The sequence below is a fragment of the Ctenopharyngodon idella genome, chromosome 15, assembly GCF_019924925.1.
Source record: "Ctenopharyngodon idella isolate HZGC_01 chromosome 15, HZGC01, whole genome shotgun sequence".
NCBI lineage: Eukaryota > Metazoa > Chordata > Actinopteri > Cypriniformes > Xenocyprididae > Ctenopharyngodon > Ctenopharyngodon idella.
The window spans coordinates 34,278,957-34,297,637 of record NC_067234.1 but is presented as its reverse complement, the minus strand read 5'-3'; the positions used below and the strand labels follow the sequence as shown (position 1 = coordinate 34,297,637).

At 40.6% G+C, this 18,681-nt stretch overlaps 2 protein-coding genes across 41 annotated transcripts in view; both read left to right on the top strand.

The window, feature by feature from the left end:
• The window catches only part of LOC127495732 (gastrula zinc finger protein XlCGF7.1-like), a 100,168-nt gene extending 82,547 nt beyond the window's left edge, over positions 1-17,621 (top strand). Inside the window, exons 2-3 of the mRNA XM_051862931.1 lie at positions 15,935-16,183; positions 16,464-17,621. Of these exons, the coding sequence (XP_051718891.1) occupies positions 16,099-16,183; positions 16,464-17,314 (936 nt within the window). The 5' untranslated portion in view covers positions 15,935-16,098 and the 3' untranslated portion in view covers positions 17,315-17,621. The remainder of the gene's footprint in view (positions 1-15,934; positions 16,184-16,463) is intronic.
• Positions 1-18,681, top strand: part of LOC127495722 (zinc finger protein 420-like) — a 137,129-nt gene that overhangs the window by 68,526 nt on the left and 49,922 nt on the right. For 7 of the 40 annotated variants that reach the window (XM_051862842.1, XM_051862839.1, XM_051862829.1 and 4 more), the window contains exon 1: positions 17,638-18,680. The exons of 18 other annotated variants lie outside the window; for them this stretch is intronic. Coding sequence is in view for 2 of the 22 variants with exons in the window: in XM_051862856.1 (XP_051718816.1) it covers positions 7,424-7,508; positions 8,674-9,701 (1,113 nt within the window). In the remaining 20 variants the exon portion in view is untranslated. Of the gene's footprint in view, positions 1-7,259; positions 7,509-8,673; positions 10,057-12,827; positions 12,989-17,637; position 18,681 lie in introns of those variants that run through there. 15 more of the 40 variants (XM_051862843.1, XM_051862822.1, XM_051862826.1 and 12 more) reach the window with 10 other exon arrangements.

Here is an 18,681-nt window from a genome sequence, read left to right as displayed (position 1 = left end):
ATTTTATAGGGTAACAATTATTTTGTCATAATTGTATAATCATAATAATTTTATAGTTTTAATAATAGTTTTGAATTAAGTGTTTGCTTTTGCAAGCGCCGGTGTGGTGTTTTGCATGTTGTGTGCGTGTTTTGTGAATTTGTTTGTAGAAATGGAGCCATAGTTTCAGAAATTGTAAGCAATTAAAAAAACAATAACTGTAAATAACATCATCTCCTACTGATTCATAGGGTGTCTTTCTATAAAATATTTGATATTGGTTTTGTCATGTTACTGATTCCTAGAAACCAAATCAAATCACCTTTATTTCTTAATGTCAAAGCAGCTTCACAGTAATAGCGAGAATAATAATGTTAATATCAAAGTTCTTCAGTTATGAATTCAGCTGTAAAGCAGCTCTAAAAAGACAATAGAGTCATTATTCAACTCAGTTTGTTTCAATATTAATTTAATTTAGTTCAGTAAGAGTCAATACCTGTTTCCATCACCCTGTTTTCATGCACATTTTCAAGTATCGCATCAGAAACGAGTGATGGAAACACCAAATTTTGAGATAGAAAATGGCATGAATTTTAAATGAATTTGTTCAAAGTTTGAATGTAAAAATCAAAACAACCGCTATATGTTCCTCTAGGGGGCGGTGTACAGCACACGCTTTGGGGGGCTTTGCAAACTTTTTCTTGATTCTTGACTACCAATAGCATTAGTTAAATAAATGTATGTATTTCTTCACATTTCAGCAGCATGTGCTGGTATTTAGTTTTCTGAATTGAGATGTATTTTACATAAATTTATTAGCACATTTAAATCTCAATAACATGTTTTTCAGCATCACTTATGGTAGTAAATTCAACTGAAAGTACTTCTTTAGTATCTTGTATTAAGACGCACTCTTTGGATTTGGGATTGAATTGTACCCATATGTAATATTACATGTTTAAGAATCCGTTCAACAGTGCTCAAAATGCTAGAGGGAAATGCTAGTATCGTCACATTTTTTAAGTTTCAGTATCGACTTGGTACTGAATCAGTACTTTTGACAACACTAGTGTCAATGTTGCAAAGTTCATCAGCTGGGAAAATGCTCAATTCAACAATAAAGCAGCACTATTCAGTTCAGTTCAGTTTTGATTCAGTAAATTGAAGAGTGCAGTATTACTGCCCCCTAGAGGAACATATTGCAGTTTTGAGTTTGAAATTCAAGCTTTTTATAATTTCATTTCAAATTCATAGTTTTCGATTTTAACTTTAAAGGGTGTGTCTTGTTATTTGGACCTAAAAGAACATTTAGATGTTGATTTTATTGATATTGATATTGATATTGATAGAAATGCATAAACTTTACATAAATGTATTGGCACGTTTAAATCTCAATAGCATTTTTTCTGCATTACTTATGACAACCCTTTGGCTTTGGGATTGAACTGTACACATATAATATTACGTGTTTAATCCAAAATGTAAGTTATTATTAATAACACTGTTATTACTGGCACTTTTAATCTTTATGCTATGTAAAATTTAAAGTTCCCTTTCGATACTACACTCCGTACTGCGTCGTCTGCCGTTTAGGCAAGACGCAACGGGGAAACTCCTGTTTTCACTGATTCTGAAGCCTTTTTTAATCAGTCAGTGAAACTGCACGGCCATTGGTTCGTGGAGTTTAAGTAAACGAACCAATGACGAGCGAGCCCGCTCGAGCCCACCTAAATGGGCGGGGTCTCGGGCTATATAAGCGGCCGTCTCGCCTTGGCAAACTGATTCATTCTCCTTCAGCAACGCAGATCACATCTCTTCGTTGATCACGAGACTTGAAGCCGCCTTCTTCCTGCAAGCAGCTGGAATTCGCCGCTGATCAGCTCGACGCTCTGCAGCAGCAAGATCAGCTCGCCTCTCCTCTGCTCACGGCTCTCAAGCAGCCCGCCGCTCTTGAGCAGCTTTACTTTCACTTTCAGCTCACCTCCCTGCTCGCCGCTCTCGTGCAGCCCTGATCAGCGCGCGCCGCCTCGTCAGCAGCTGGATCAGTTTGCCGCTCTCAAACAGCCTGGTCAGCGCTTTGCACCCGACCCACCCACAGCGCCGAGCGCGTGCTTACGGTGTTCTTCCTCTGCGGTCACAGTTGGAAGCTAAAAGAGCATTTTTTCTTGAGCAAATTTCCTGCACCGTTATTTCAAATGTCATGCCACGATTGTGGCACGTGCAGAGCCCCTCGTCTCCAGGATCCTCCCCAGTGGGCAGCAACCTATTTTTCTGAGGTGCACGAGGAGCTCACGAAATCGTGGTGCGCCCCGTACTCTGCCTGCCTTAGCTCTTCTGCCTCTCACACTCACCTGACGGCGCAGAGCAGAAGGGATATGAAGGGATATGACAAACTACCGCCTCTGGATGAAGCTGTGGCCGCACACCTGTGTCCCATCCAAGCCGCGTCGCACCATGTCGACCCTCGCTGGACGGGCATACACCTCGGCCGGCCAAGCAGCTTCCGCCCTGCACTCAATGGCGGTGTTGCAAGTTTACCAGGCCAAACTCCTGCATGACCTGGACCGGCTTGGGCATGACTCGCCCGCCTTCAAGGAGCTGCGCTGCGCCACAGACCTGGCCCTGCGCGCCACTAAGACCAACGGCCTAGGCTATTGGGCATTTGATGGCTGAACTTGACAGAAATCAAAGACACGGACAAAGCCGTCTTCCTCGACTCGCCTGTCTCTCCCACTGGTCTCTTTGGCCCTGCAGTCGATGGGTTTGCTGAACACTTCACAGCTGCACAGAAGTCGTCCCAGGCCACGCGACACTTCTTACCAAAGCGCTCCAGCTCCTCCACTTCGAGCTGCTCAAAGCCTGCACCAACGCAGCAGCCTCCTAAATCTGCGCCATCCACTACTCAGCCCGCACCACGGCCTGAGCACAGACAGCACTCACGCTCTGCTAGGCGCCACCCTCCTCCGAAGCGACAGGGACCCCGGCCAAAGATAGTGCTGGACCCCACGCCTCAGAAGTCGGCCTGATACCCAAACAAGGAAGAGGAAGAGGCTAAGTGCTGCTGCGGCCGGACCACCCTCCAAGATGCCTCACTCAGTTTTCCCGCCGCCCCGTTCAGTTCCGGGCGCTCGAAAAAAGTGTTTTCTGCCTGCACAGAGCCTGTTCAAACGCCCTGGCAGTGCACCGCTGTTATAGCGGACATAATAAAAAACAAACATTCTCAAAAAGAGAGCAAATTTCCTCTTCCACCCCTCATGTGCACCACAGTTCCTCACAGCGACTTGGTGCTCGAACCAATCCAGCCCCTTGCCACCCGGGCCGAGGCCTGGCAGGCCATCCCCGGAGTGTCAACTTGGGTACTAAACATAGTAAAACAAGGTTATGTACTCCAGTTCGCTCAGCGGGCCCCGTTATTCAACGGAGTGGTCCAAACCTCAGTAGAGAGCAAGGACGTGCACGTCCTACACTCCGAGGTGAACACTATGCTGGCAAAAGGAGCCATAGAAATGGTTCCCCCGGCAAAGAGAGAGTCAGGCTTCTACAGCCGATACTTCCTCGTTCCCAAAAAGAATGGCAGTCTCAGACCCATCCTCAACCTCAGATGTCTGAACCAGGCCCTAATAAAGCGCTCGTTCAAAATGATCACTTTGAAACAGATCTTCTTGCAAATTCACCTAGGAGACTGGTTCTTTTTCCTGGATCTGAAGGATGCTTACTTTCACATCCAGATACCCCCCCATCACAGACGATTCTTGAGATTCGCCTTCAAAGGGGTGGCGTATCAATACACTGTCCTTCCGTTCGGGCTGTCTCTAGCTCCCCGCACTTTTACGAAGTAAAAATCTGAGGCAGATGGGCAAATGCATACTCAACTACCTCTTCGACTGGCTCGTCCTGGCCCAGTCTGAGGCGGAGCTAGTGGCACACAGATCCTTCCTCCTCAGCCACTTGAGTGCTTGGGGCTCAGGGTCAATTTTCCAAAGAGCTCTTTATCTCCCAGCCAACGTATCTCGTTCCTGGGGATTATTCTCGACTCGACCTGCATGAGGGCCGTAGTCTCGCCAGAGCGATCCCTGGCCATTCAGCAGCTCGCGGAAACTTTCACGCCCTGATCCTCTCTGCCGTTCAGAACGTTTCAGAGGATGCTAGGTCTCATCGGCTCAGCATCACCAGCCCTGCAGTTGGGCCTACTTTTTGTATGCGCCCACTACAGTTCTGGCTGAAACCGCGGATCCCGCCCCAAGCTTGGCAGCATGGTCGCTGCTCGCTCAAAGTGAATCAGGCGTGCGCTGCAACCCTGGCTCCTTGGATGAACCCCTGCTAGTTCGAGCAGGGCGTGGCTATAGGGACGATGTGCAAGAGGAAAGTTGTTTTCACAGACGCTTCCAAAATGGGGTGGGGAGCTCTGTGCGACGGTCACCCAGCCTTCGGTGCTTGGAGGAGCCAAGAAAGCGAGCTTCATATCAACCGCCTGGAAATGATGGCGGTGTATCAAGCTCTCCAATCTTTCCGCCCTCTCTTGGTGGGACACCATGTCCTGCTCAGATCAGACAATATGACAGTAGTGTCCTTCATAAATTGCCAGGGCGGGCTCTCATCCAAGCCCCTTTTCACTCTAGCAAGAACCATCCTAGAGTGGGCCTAGCACAACCTGCTCTCACTCAGAGCAGCGCATGTTCAGGGCGTACTGAACAAAGGGGCGGACATGTTGTCCTGGAACAACCTTCCCTCGGAGGAATGGTCACTCCACCCCCTCGTGGTTCAGGAAATTTGGGATGTCTTCGGGAGGGCAGAGGTCGACCTCTTTGCCTCAGAAGACAACTTTCGTTGCCCAATTTACTTTTCGAAGACCAAAGATGCGCTGGCCCACGACTGGCCCAGCCTCCTCTTGTACGCTTTTCCCCCGGTCGCTCTGATTCCCCAGGTTATCAGATGAATCAGGGAAGGTGCCCACAAGGTCCTCCTGGTAGCTCCCCTATGGAGGAACCAACCATGGTTCTCGGACCTGTCTCAGCTGTCGTCCATGGAGCCATGGCCGATTCCCCTGAGACAAGACATCCTCTTCCAAGCGGGAGGAACAATTTGGCACCCCAAACCTGAGCTGTGGGATCTCCATGTATGGCTTCTAGACAGGAGCCTTCAAACCTCCCTGAAGATGTCCTGAACATTATCTCACAAGCCAGAGCTCCGTCAACGAGACATCTCTACTCCCTAAAATAGTCAGTCTTTGCTGCCTGGTGTACAGCCCGGGACGAAGACCCATTTACTTGTGACATATCTCTCATATTGTCTTTCCTTCAAGACTTAATGGATAAGGGCCGTACTCCCTCTACCCTTAAAGTCAATGTCGCAGCTATAGCGGCCTCCCATGCTCCCGTAGCAGGGCAGTCGATAGGGAGAAACAACCTGTTCGTTTCCTAAAAGGGGCTAGGAGGCTGAACCCTCCCCGCCCCCGCACGGTTCCCACATGGACCTGTCTTTGGTTCTCAGAGGTCTTAAGGGCCCTCCCTTTCAACCACTCCAGACTGTTGACTTATGTTCTCTAACACTAAAAACTGCCTTATTGCTAGCCTTAGCATCAGTAAAGCGAGTGGGAGCTTTACAGGCGCTCTCCGTGAGCCCCTCCTGTCTTGAGTTCGGGCCTAACGACTCAAAAGTTGTCCTAAAACCAAGACATGGATATGTCCCGAAGGTCCTATCCACACAATTTAGGGCACAGATGGTCATTCTCTCTGCACTTCCTCCTTCCCAGGATGATCAGGAGTTGAACCTACTCTGTCCAGTAAGGGCCCTGAGGACTTACATCGATCGTTCCACCTCTTTTAGTCAGTCGGAACAACACTTTGTCTGCTTCAGTGGCCATACGAATGGTCTTCTGGTCACGAAGCCCAGATTATCCAGATGGATAGTCGATGATATAGCGCTCGCTTACTCCTCCTTGGGCCTACAATGCCCCATAGGTGTTAGAGCACACTCCACGAGGGGCATGGCCTCTTCTTGGGCATGGTTCACTGGCGTGTCCATCGCGGAAATTTGTGAGACGGCTGACTGGGCCTCGCCGTCCACCTTTGTCAGATTTTATAATCTGGAGCTCCCTGCATTACAAACACAGGGTTCTCTCTGCATAAGCCTCACAAATGTGACCAGCTTATGAGCACTCGTTTATGGCCCTGACCAAAGTCCAGGTAATAACGTATTTTTCCCATTCCCTATATATGCTCTAGGCCCCAAGGGGCTCCTAGAATATATAGAAATGGGAGGACGACTACAGTGTCCTCAAGTCCCCGATCTTCCGGGATACATTATGCTATGTGCATCCGTGCAAGCCCTCCTCAGTGCTCCACTCGGATGCTCTGTCGTCCCCCCTTCATAGCACGGCGTGATTGTATAATCCCCGTTGCGTCTTGCCTAAACGGCAGACGACGCAGTACTCCTTTCCGTATCTAAGGGAACCAAGGTTACATTAGTAACTGAGTATGTTATGTTGGCATGTAAGAGTTGTGTGTATTTGTGTGCATGTATCAAGCCTCTATGTTAATCTATCAGTTACAATACCTCAAGGCAGATAAAAAATTTGTGTTCTCATCTACATTAAAACAATCGAACACAGCATGTTTCTTGTCATTATGCTTAATCGTTAATGATCTATTGAAGACTTTTGAGGCTCGATCTCTGACAAATGTCAAGCCAACTTTATCTTGGTCTAGAGTGTAATGTTCAAAAACAAAAGAGAACCACAAACCGCTCATCTCATTTTATTTAATATACATTTTGAAAAGAGAAGAATGACGAACAATGGAATTATACACCAAAAATGCGAAATAGTACATACGTTTGCTGAACAGTGCTCCTATTATGCTTTTTTCATGCAGTGTGTAATATAGCTGTTTGTGAAAGTAAAAAAAGAGCTGCAAAGATCAAAGTGCAGAACAAATAATGGTATTGTCTCCGAAAATTGATTCTGAACTGCGGAAATGAGATGTCAGCAATTCCAGGTAATGGCCGTTTGGTTTTCGATGTGCACTGTAAGTGGTAGACTAATCACAACAGACTGGGCCATCTGACCAATCAGAGCAGAGCAGGATCATAGAAAGGAGGGGCTTAGAGAGGCAGAAACTTCAAACAAACTGTTTTCAGACTCTTTGAGAAATGAGGTGATTAAAGTGTTAAACCTATTGCAGGAGACTCCCAAACAAAACGAAGAACCTTTAAAATGGCGTTAATGGGGCACTTTAAAGTAATCCAGTATAAATTCAGTAACTTGTCTTTGATTTTTCCAGATCTGGTCCTGTGGGCGTCAGTATCACACAGTGATCACAGTTCACACCTGCAGTGAAGCTCCTCCCACAACAATTCACCAATAAATACTGGGAATATTCACATCATCCTACAAGAGAAGGACAAACTCCAGGTGTAGCAGCTGAAATCTGTGTGACTGTTAAAGATGGAGTTCATTAAAGAGGAGATTGAAGACACAAGTATTTCAGAACCATCCAGAATAAAACATGAAGATACTGAGGAACAAATAGGTTGGTGTCCATTCTTGATTCTTCATTGTTGACTGCTGAGAAACCTTAAAGTCCCCCTGTGGTGAAAATCAAGTTTTTAATGTTGTTTATATGTCTATGTGGTGTTTTTATTGTGCCTTAAGACAAACCATGTGCAAATTCATTAGTCAACACCATTGCAGAGTATTTTCTCCTTAAAACTGCAGTGAACCAACACAGTTTAAAATCACCCGTTCTCTACATCTCAAACATGTTGTAACCAATCCCATCAATGTGCAGGTGGACTTTAGCATATCATTAATGATGCTGTGAAGCTCAAGAGAAGCCAGGTTATCCTGGTATATTTTTCCGTTGTATGAAAAATTGGGTACATTTAGCAATATAGCAGGTGAATTGTGTATATGATATAATTTACTATGTTATGATGAACTAAATGTCTTTCTGCACTGACTTCTTGAGTTATTCAAAGCGTTTCTAAGGATGCTGATTAGTAGAAGGCAGCTGTCTGACTCTGAGATTGTCAACGGGAACATGGTTTGTGTAACATTAGCATCATATTATTAGATGTTTGATAACGTAGTCGAGCCAAAGGCTAATCGTATCAATTACTGTTATGTGTCGGAAATAGAGAGCAATACTGAATAAGTTTCGAGTTTAATCATAAATGGCTGAATTAAGCCAGTATTTCGACTTCTCATCTTGTAGCGTTTACTACAGTAAAGTTGACCATGCGGATCAGGTATTCCTAGCTTGCGCGATTTAGTAGAGGCGGGGACCAATTTGCATATTCATGGGTCCACGTATACTAAATGAAGCAAGGGTGTAGAGTTACATTCAAGCTATTTTAAGGCATGAAAATTTATTTTCACTTGAAAATTTTTTTAAATATGTAATCTTGGTGACCAAAGATGAGTTTTAAGGGATAAAATTATTGACTACAGGGGGACTTTAAGGTAACAAAGCTTCAGTTCTCCAGAATTGGTGGCTGTGAAGTAATGAGCAAAATAGAGACAATAAGTTAAACAAAAAATGGATCTAAATGCTTATAATCTTCAATAGCTGTTATCATCCACATTTTAATTAACAAGAAAATTAAGGAACTAACACATCAAAGATCTGATGCTTGATACTCTGTTGCTTTCTTCTGTTAAATCAGAGTTTTAACCACATAATATTTTCATTTCAGACTGGATGGAGATGAAACCGCAAAAACATGAACTGAATGAAGCAGAGGAGGAAAAGCAGAGCATCAAAACTCAAAGAACAAAAGATAATAAGCCGCACACCTGCTCTCAGTGTGGAAAGAGTTTCAATCGCAAAGGAAACCTAAAGACACACATGAGAGTTCACACTGGAGAAAAACTGTATACATGCTCTCAGTGTGGAAAGAGTTTTTATCAAGCATCAAGTCTCAGTAATCATCTGCAGGTTCACTCTGGAGAAAAACAGTGCAATCAGTGTGGTAAAGATTTTCATTCATCATCACACCTAAAACAACACCTAAAAGTTCATTCAGATGAGAAGCCTTCTGTGTGTTCTTTCTGTGGAAAGAGTTTTTCAGGGCTTTATAGTTTTAAACAGCACCAGAAAACACATAATGAAGTGAAAGATCATGTGTGTTGTGACTGTGGGAAGAGCTTTACTAGAGCTGACTGTCTGAAACTGCACCAAAGAATTCATACTGGAGAAAAACCTTACAAGTGCTCATATTGTGACAAGAGTTTCGCTGATTCAGGATCCCTAAAATCACATGAGCGAGTTCATACTGGAGAGAAGCCGTACCACTGTACTCAGTGTGGAAAGAGTTTTACTCATACATCAGCCCTCAGAATTCATCTGCGCATTCACTCTGGAGAAAAGCCATTTAACTGTGATCAGTGTGATAAAAAGTTTATTTCATCATCACATTTAAAAAAACACCTAAACATTCATTTAGATGAGAGGCCTTATGTGTGTTCTCTCTGTGGAAAGGGTTTTTCATGGCTGAACAATTTTCAACAGCACCAGAAAACACATAATGAAGTGAAAGATCATGTGTGTTTGGACTGTGGGAAGAGCTTTAATAGAGCTGGCAATCTGAAACAGCACCAAAGAATTCATACTGGAGAAAAACCTTACAAATGCTCATATTGTGACAAGAGTTTCAATCATTCTGGATCCCTGAAATCACATGAGCGACTTCATACTGTAGAGAAGCCGCACCACTGTACTTAATGCACTCGTGTGAAAATATGTTGCAAGTGAGCAACATTTGTTTTCATGTTAAATACAATCAAGTAAATAGTGTGAGATAAAATTTGGAGTTTGTCCTAAAAGCATAATATCATTTTGCCATATTGGTATAAAAAAAAAATGCTTGGGAAAACTTTTAAGATTTAAAAGTTAAAGCTTCACCAGTCCACAACTCTATAAAGTCATTGTTGTGGTTTATTTCCATTAGGATGGATTGTGTGTAAATAGGTCTTTCTTGAATTAGATAAATTCACGTCATTTTCTTATTTACTAAGTGTACTAAAATGTCTTCTGATAGTACTTGTAATTTGAGAAATAAAACAGAAACAACATCTTGTCTGGTGCGTGTTTGTTTTGACAACTTGTTTTATCGTTGTTTTATGTTTCTCCTTCCCCCCTTTTTTCTTTTACATGATGTTGAAATACTTAGAAGGAAATGAAGGAAATATGAAATTGTGGGATTACAAAATTAAGAATCTGTTTTAGAACTTTGATGCTTCGAAAAGTTCATAAAGAGATAAAACTGCTAGTGAGACTTGATGACTGCAGCGAACAAACATCACGTTCTTAATAAACTATTTTGTTGAAGATATGGCAGTCTCTGAATGCCTGTTGCATAAAGCTAGTTGAACAGCTTTGAGTTTCAGAGTAGGTTTAGTGTTGACAAATCCATATAAATCCAACCCGGTTCAGATTTAACAGTCTCACAACGCTCTGTATAAATGTTTTCTGTCAACTTAGTTTTAATACAGAGTTTGGGCTTCATTCACCCCAGAATGAAAGTTCTGCCTTTACTCACCCTCAAGTTCATTCAGATGAGAGGCCTTATGTGTGTTGGAAAGGTTTTCATGGCTGCGTCAAATTAAAGGGTTAGTTCACCCCAAAAAAATTAATTCTGTCATTAATTACTCACCCTCGTGTCGTTACAAACCCGTGAGACCTTTGTTCAATCACTCAATCCCAAATTAAAATATTTTTGATGAAATCTGAGAGCTCTCTGACTCGTCCATAGACAGCAATTTAACCACCACTTTCAAGGTCCAGAAAGGTACTAAAGATATAGCTAAAATAGTCCACGTGACTACAGTGGTTCAACCTTAAAGGGTTAGTTCACCCAAAAATGAAAATTCTGTCATTTATTACTCACGCTCATGCCATTCCACACCCATAAGACCTTCGTTAATCTTCGGAACACAAATGGCTCAGTGAGGCCTACATAGGGAGCAATCACATTTCCTCTCTCAAGATCCATAAAGGTACTAAAAACATATTTAAATCAGTTCATGTGAGTACAGTGGTTCAATATTAATATTATAAAGCGACGAGAATATTTCTGGTGCGCCAAAAAAAACAAAATAATGACTTATTTAGTGATGGCCGATTTCAAAACACTGCTTCAGGAAGATTCGGAGCGTAATGAATCAGCGTATCGAATCAGCGGTTCGGAGCGCCAAAGTCACGTGATTTCAGCAGTTTGGCGGTTTGACACGTGATCCGAATCATGATTCGACACGCTGATTCATAACGCTACGAATCTTCCTGAAGCAGTGTTTTGAAATCGGCCATCACTAAATAAGTCGTTATTTTGGGTTTTTTTGGCGCACCAGAAATATGTGTTCTGAAGATCAACGAAGGTCTTACGGGTGTGGAACAGCATGAGGGTGAGTAATAAATGACAAAATTTTCATTTTTGGGTGAACTAACCCTTTAATGTTATGAAGTGACGAGAATAATTTTTCTGTGCAAAAACAAAACAAAAATAACGACTTTATTAAATAATTTTTTCTCTTCCCTGTCAGTCTCGTACCCAGTTGATGCAGTGAACACAGTTCAGCGCTTCCGTGTTACAGTCCGAACGCAGACTCTTTATTGGCCGGCTCCTGCGTCAGCTTCAGACGCATGCGTCACGTGAACAGCGTCAGCCAATAGTGAGCCAGCAATCTGACGTAGAACCTGGAAGCGCTGAAGGTAAACTGCATAAGAGAATACATACAAAAAGTATTCTCGTCACATCATAAAATTAAGGTTCAACCACTGCAGTCACGTGGACTATTTTAAAGATGTCTTTAGTACCTTTCTGGACCATGAAAGTGGTGGTTAAATTGTTGTTTATGGATGAGTCAGATACCTCTCAGATAGAAAAGGCACACAAAGCCTGAAAACAGACCTTCCTGCCTTAATTGATAGACAGACTGTTCTATAAATGAAGATGCATATCCCCAGGAAATGGTATCCATTATTACTGTTTGTTGTATTGTACTCAGCATTGTATTCACATGTTTTATGATACATGTAATGTAACTTCAATTATGCCATGTTTAGTGTCTATGGGTTCATATCGAGAAGATTTACATGCTTGTGTATACGATATGTTGGTACCTGTGCAACACATCAGTATTACAAGAATATTTAATAGTTCTTCTTCAATAACTCAGCCAGTTAAATCGTGCTCAGTCGTAAAAGCCCTGACAGGAGGGATGTTGTCGCTCGGAAATTCAACCTTCTCATTGGTCAGGTCAACCCTAAGAGGTGTGACTTTGACCAGAGGTTAGAAGCCAGTGCACAATGCACATTAAAAGCATAATATGGGAGAAAATAAATCAAAGTGGGACAGAGAGGAGAAAGGGAGACAGTTATTTCAAATTCAAAGAAATGTTAAAGGAGATAGGGTGGGAAGTGGGAAGAAATATTGATGACGAGGTTAAGGTTGGGACATTGTACACTAAATAAAACCCTTAGGATGACAGGAAAACAGACAGGATTGTGTGAGGGATGTCAAGAAGAGGAATCAGTAAAGCATATAATCATGACTTGTAGGAGACAGAGAGGTGATGAGGAAGCTGAGGGAGATAGAGATGCAGATGGGGCGCAGATCAGAGTGGCCTACTGATTACTTTTTTTTTAAAGAGAATCAGGGGTTTTCGATAGTATTTGAAGTATTATTATAATATTAGTAGTGTATAGCAGAACAGAGTTAGTTATTTTGGAGAATTAAATATAGTTTAAGGAGGTGGGGGAAGTGTGTGTGTGTGTGTGTGAGTGAGAGAGTCTGTAGTAGACTGTAAACCTATTATCTGATCCACACTCCAGAGCAGAAGGTGGCGGTAATGCACCAATAAGCTGGATGCCAACAGTCATAAAACAAGAAAGAAGAAACAGATTAGTCTGCTTTTGTTGTCACGGAGAAAAAAGCTACTCGATTAATTACTTATTAGCCTAAATAACATCTGGATGCATTCATATGTGGTAAAAGGTCTCCTGCATGACAGGTATGTAGCGCTGTGATTTTAATTCAATCATGTTGCAAAACTGGAGTGTACTGTGAAAAAGTTGGTCTGACGTTGGATATTCTACAGATATTAAAAAATGTCAATAAATTCTTAAGTGAATAATTATAATTGTATAATTGTGAAAAAACCTTATTTGAAAGCATTAGAATGTAGAACTGAACACACATCGCGGTTTAGGCCAGTTAGGGACCGTCTGCAAAGTACATGTGGGAGGAAAAACGTGTGTGTGTGTGTGTGTGTGTGTGTGGAAAGCATTTTAAAAAATATTTTATAGGGTAACAATTATTTTGTCATAATTGTATAATCATAATAATTTTATAGTTTTAAAAATAGTTTTGAATGAAGTGTTTGCTTTTGCAAGCGCCGGTGTGGTGTTTTGCATGTTGTGTGCATGTTTTGTGGATTTGTTTGTAGAAATGGAGCCATAGTTTCAGAAATTGTAAGCAATTAAAAAAAAAAACAAGAACTGTAAAATAACATCATCTCTTACTGATTCATAGAGTGTGTCTTTCTATAAAACATTTGATATTGGTTTTGTCATGTTACAGATTCCTAGAAACCAAATCACCTTTATTTCTTATTGTCAAAGCAGCTTCACAGTAATAGCGAGAATAATAATGTTAATATCAAAGTTCTTCAGTTATGAATTCAGCTGTAAAGCAGCTCTAAAAAGACAATAGAGTCATTATTCAACTCAGTTTGTTTCAATATTAATTTAATTTAGTTCAGTAAGAGTCAATACCTGTTTCCATCACCCTGTTTTCATGCGCATTTTGAAGTATCGCATCAGAAACAAGTGATGGAAACACCAAATTTTGAGATAGAAAATGGCATGAATTTTAAATGAATTTGTTCAAAGTTTGAATGTAAAAATCAAAACCAGTCTCTGGCTGGGATGCTCTCCCACAGGAAGAAAAGATTAAGAACATTTGACACATATTTTTAAATATAAATTTTACTAGTATCAGTAAAATCTGTGTCCCATTCACTGAGAGAGACACCACAAACCGCTCATCTGATTTTATTTAATATACATTTTGAAAAGACAAGAGTGACGAACAATGGAATTATACACCAAAAAAGCAAAATAGTACAAATAAAAACATGACAGACAAGTTCAAGGCAAACACAGTCAAAAAAAGGTGAAGGCTGATTTCATAGATTACAAGGAAAGTTTAACTGGTATTAACATGTACTAACGACATTGATTATTACATTACATTGTATATAGATTGTGCCTTCTCTGTTGATGCAGGTTTACTCGTGTCATTAATGTAATATTTCACAAGCATACACATCTCTACATTTTCTTATTTTATAATATAGAATAGGACAAAAACCTTCACAAGTCCTATCTGCATACCTTATGTCATTTTTACATGTGCCCCAGCTAATTTTTACTTTGATATTTTTAAATAACGTCAGTATAAAGCAGTTTATAATGACTAAAACATACAGGATTATATATACAGGGTGATATATCAGTAGACATGATTAACTGGTAGAAATTTGTCAACCGGTAGAGAATTTTGACTGTGGTCTCTATCACGGTTATGCTCACATGATGCTGCTGTTCTGTATTGGTCACAAAGCTTAACATTTGCATGCGTTTTAAGCATTGTGGTTTAAAAACAAGTGATTTTATACCATTGAAGCACAATAAGCAGCGAAAGAGAACTCATTAACACTGCTCATAAAGCGCTTGAGTACTGAACTGAGTTCTTTTTGCCGCCTAATTGGGCTTCAACGGTTAAATACACATACTTACATGTAGGGCTAGGCCGATAAACGATATCATATCAAATCGCGTTAAAATTTATGTAGATAACAATGATAAGCTCTGCACATTTTAACTCGATATGGATTAATCTAACAGTCAATAACACAGCAGAAATAAACATGACAACTGCCAGTCAGTTTTGGCTTGTACACGCCCATTTTATACTGCACATTGTAAGGTATTGGCAAAGATAACTCGACAAGAGGAGGAAAAAATTTGTGAAAGCGACAACGAAAGTAAAAGCGTAAGTGAAACTAACCTCGAGTTATCATCCAAAGATGATATTCTCGATTAAAAAGGTAGCATGAATTCAGTTATATACTCATTTGAACCGCACTACATGGACCATTTATCCGCTCGGTTCAAAGTTCAAACGGAAGCGCGAGCGAGTTGATGCGTTTACTCTCTGACTGGTCTCAGTCACGTGACCTCTAAACAGCCCTATGAGATCCAGTGTTTTCTATACATTTGATTATGCAATTTATGTAGTATTATTTGTAGGGGTGTGACGAGATCTTGTTCCACATCAAGTACGTCATTAGTGTCAGACAAACTACAGGATTGTCACTTTATTCGATAATCATTTATTGATGTGTGTTTTTAATGTTTACCCTTCAGGTTAAAGTACATTAGTAAAGCATAACAGCTACAGAAACCATACCTGCAAAATCGTCTCTCTTTTGACAGTGAAATAGGCCATTCACGATTTCACATGATTAGTGCAGCTCTGCGAAGTTTTTATTTGAATGTATATCAAATATTTATGTTTTCATAAAAGTTTCGATTGCATCTTTTTGTCTTTCCTCAGTGTGATGCCTAATAAAGTAGTGTTTATAAGCGCAGCGCTGCTTGTGTTCAGGAGTAACCGCTGTATTTCAGTTTTTCCATAAGCACCACCTTCTGTCAGAGGGTGAATTTGTAATTGCATTCAGCCTGTTGTTTTTTTGTACATATGTTACATACATAGTTTATTAGTCTCAAATGTGAGGTTTAACATTATATGAAAGCTTTTGTTTAGTGATATTATTTGAACTGTAAAGTTGTTTAAATCATATGTGTATCATAATTTTACAGTTTATGTTACCAGACATCGGCGTTGTTTCAAAGCAACTTTATAACTTGTAACTTATCTTTGATTTTTCCAGATGTGGTCCTGTGGGCGTCAGTATCACACAGTGATCACAGTTCACACCTGCAGTGAAGCTCCTCCCACAACAATTCACCAATAAATACTGGGAATATTCACATCATCCTACAAGAGAAGGACAAACTCCAGGTGTAGCAGCTGAAATCTGTGTGACTGTTAAAGATGGAGTTTATTAAAGAGGAGATTGAAGACATGAGTGATCCAGAACCATCCAGAATAAAACATGAAGATACTGAGGAACAAATAGGTTGGTGTCCATTCTTGATTCTTCATTGATGACTGCCGAGAAACAAGGAAACAAAGCTTCAGTTCAACAGATTTGGTTTCAGATTTTTCAATTCATCATAAATGATATGGAAAATGCATCTAAATGATCATAATCTTGAATAGCTGTTGTCATCCACATTTTAAATGGATTAACAAAAGGATGAGCACATCAAAGATCTGATTCTTGATATTCTGTTGCTTTAATCTGTTAAACCAGAGTTCATTGAACTTATTTCAACCACACTATTTTTTCTTTTTAGACTGGATGGAGATTAAACTGGAAAAACATGAACTGAATGAAGCAGAGGAGGAAAAGCGGAGCATCAAAACTCAAAGAACAAAAGATAAGCCGTACACCTGCTCTCAGTGTGGAAAGAGTTTCAGTCGCAAAGGAAACCTAAAAACACACATGAGAATTCACACTGGAGAGAAACCGTATACATGCACTCAATGTGGAAAGACTTTTGCTTCTCAATTAGGCCTCAAATTTCATCTGCGCATTCACTCTGGAGAAAAACCATTTAACTGTAATCAGTGTGGTAAATTTTTTTTTTCGGCATCAAATCTAAAACAACACCTGAAAGTTCATTCAGGTGAGAAGCCTTATGTGTGTTCTTTCTGTGGAAAGAGTTTCTCGAGGCTGGAACATTGTAAACATCACCAGAAAACACATGATGAAGTGAGAGATTATATGTGCTTTGATTGTGGGAAGAGCTTTACAACAGCTGAGCATCTGAAACAGCACCGAAGAATTCATACTGGAGAAAGACCTTACAAGTGCTCATCTTGTGACAAGAGTTTCACTCAGTCTCCACACCTGAAATCACATGAGCGAATTCATACTGGAGAGAAGCCGTATCACTGTACTCAGTGTGAGAAGAGTTTCAAAGATTCAACAGGTTTCAGAATTCATCTGCTCCGTCACTCTGGAGAAAAACCATTTAACTGTGATCAGTGTAGTAAAGATTTTATTTTATCATCAGATCTAAAACAACACCTGAAAGTTCATTCAGGTGAGAAGCCTTATGTGTGTTCTCTGTGTGGAAAGAGTTTTTCATGGCTGAAAAGTTTTAAACTGCACCAAAAAACACATGATAGTGAAACCAGATAGTCTCCTGGTTTCACAGACAAGGTTTAAAGTGTCTAAAATATCTTAAAATATGTCAGTGCCATTGTTTTTTTTTTTTTTCTTCTTCTCTCAAGATGGACAGCAGTAATGTATTTTCTAGGGTATGTTCATAAAACCTACTTAAATACCCTAATTGTACTGAGGCCTAATCCTGGCCTGTCTGTGCAACCGGGCCCATGTGTGTTTGTGACTGTGGGAAGAGTTTTATTAGAGCTGACTGTCTGAAACAGCACCAAAGAATTCATACTGGAGAAAAACCTTACAAGTGCTCATATTGTGACAAGAGTTTCACTCATTCTGGACACCTGAAATCACATGAGCGACTTCATACTGGAGAGAAGCCGTACCACTGTACTCAGTGTGGGAAGAGTTTAAGTGTTTATCATGCCTTTATTTCATTTAACAATGTACAATATAATACAATTATAATTAAATGATTGATTGTCTCTTAATTTATTAAAGTGCTCAGTTGGCGTACTGTTTTTCACATTCTATATAGTAAGAAGTATTAGATTTTGAATGCAGGGTTTGTTTCTAGTATGTCTATGATAAGCTGGTTCAGGTGTGTTTAATTTGGGTTGGAGCTGATCTCTGCAGGACTGTGGCTCTCCAGGAGCAGGATTGGACATCAGTGATCTAGATTAATCAGTCTGAAAAAGCTTATGATTGATGGAATCCTCTGTGTGAAGACCAGAAATTCCTTGGTAGTTTTTGTGTCAAATTCTATAGGGATTTATATACATCCAAATTTTTTAAACAACATGATCATGTTTTTTTTTTTTTTTTTCTTCAATCACTACCTTCAATAAATGAATTAAGTATTAAGGACAGCTTAGTTCTTAGGACAACTTTGATGAACTTTTGTGATCCACTTCAAATGTTGACTACTATATTTAAAAAGTATTTCAAATCTGTTATCTTCAGTAAATAAAAAGCAAGTTAAACAACTTAAAGTTGCAATGCCTTAAATGTGCATAATCTAACTGATGTATAAATTAATTTCTTACCCATGTTTCCCCCTTTACATTTGCTATGATACCTCTAAATACGTTTTGCCTATTCTAAATATTATATAAGACCCATGCGCATAAGTAAATAGAGACATTTCTAGTCACAATTATGTTTTCAGATGGGCTATGTGAACTGTACCCGCTCCTAGTCGAATCTGCTGACGAGAAACTGAATTTACTCCAGAGCCCCGCCCCAACGCGTCTTGTTGATAATGCTAGTGCTAACTGCTAACAACTGTAGTCTGCTGCTTTTGTTGTCATGTAGAGAAAAGCTACTTCAGGAATTATTAAATAACATCTAGATGCATTTATGTGGTAAAAGCTCTCCAGCATGTCAGG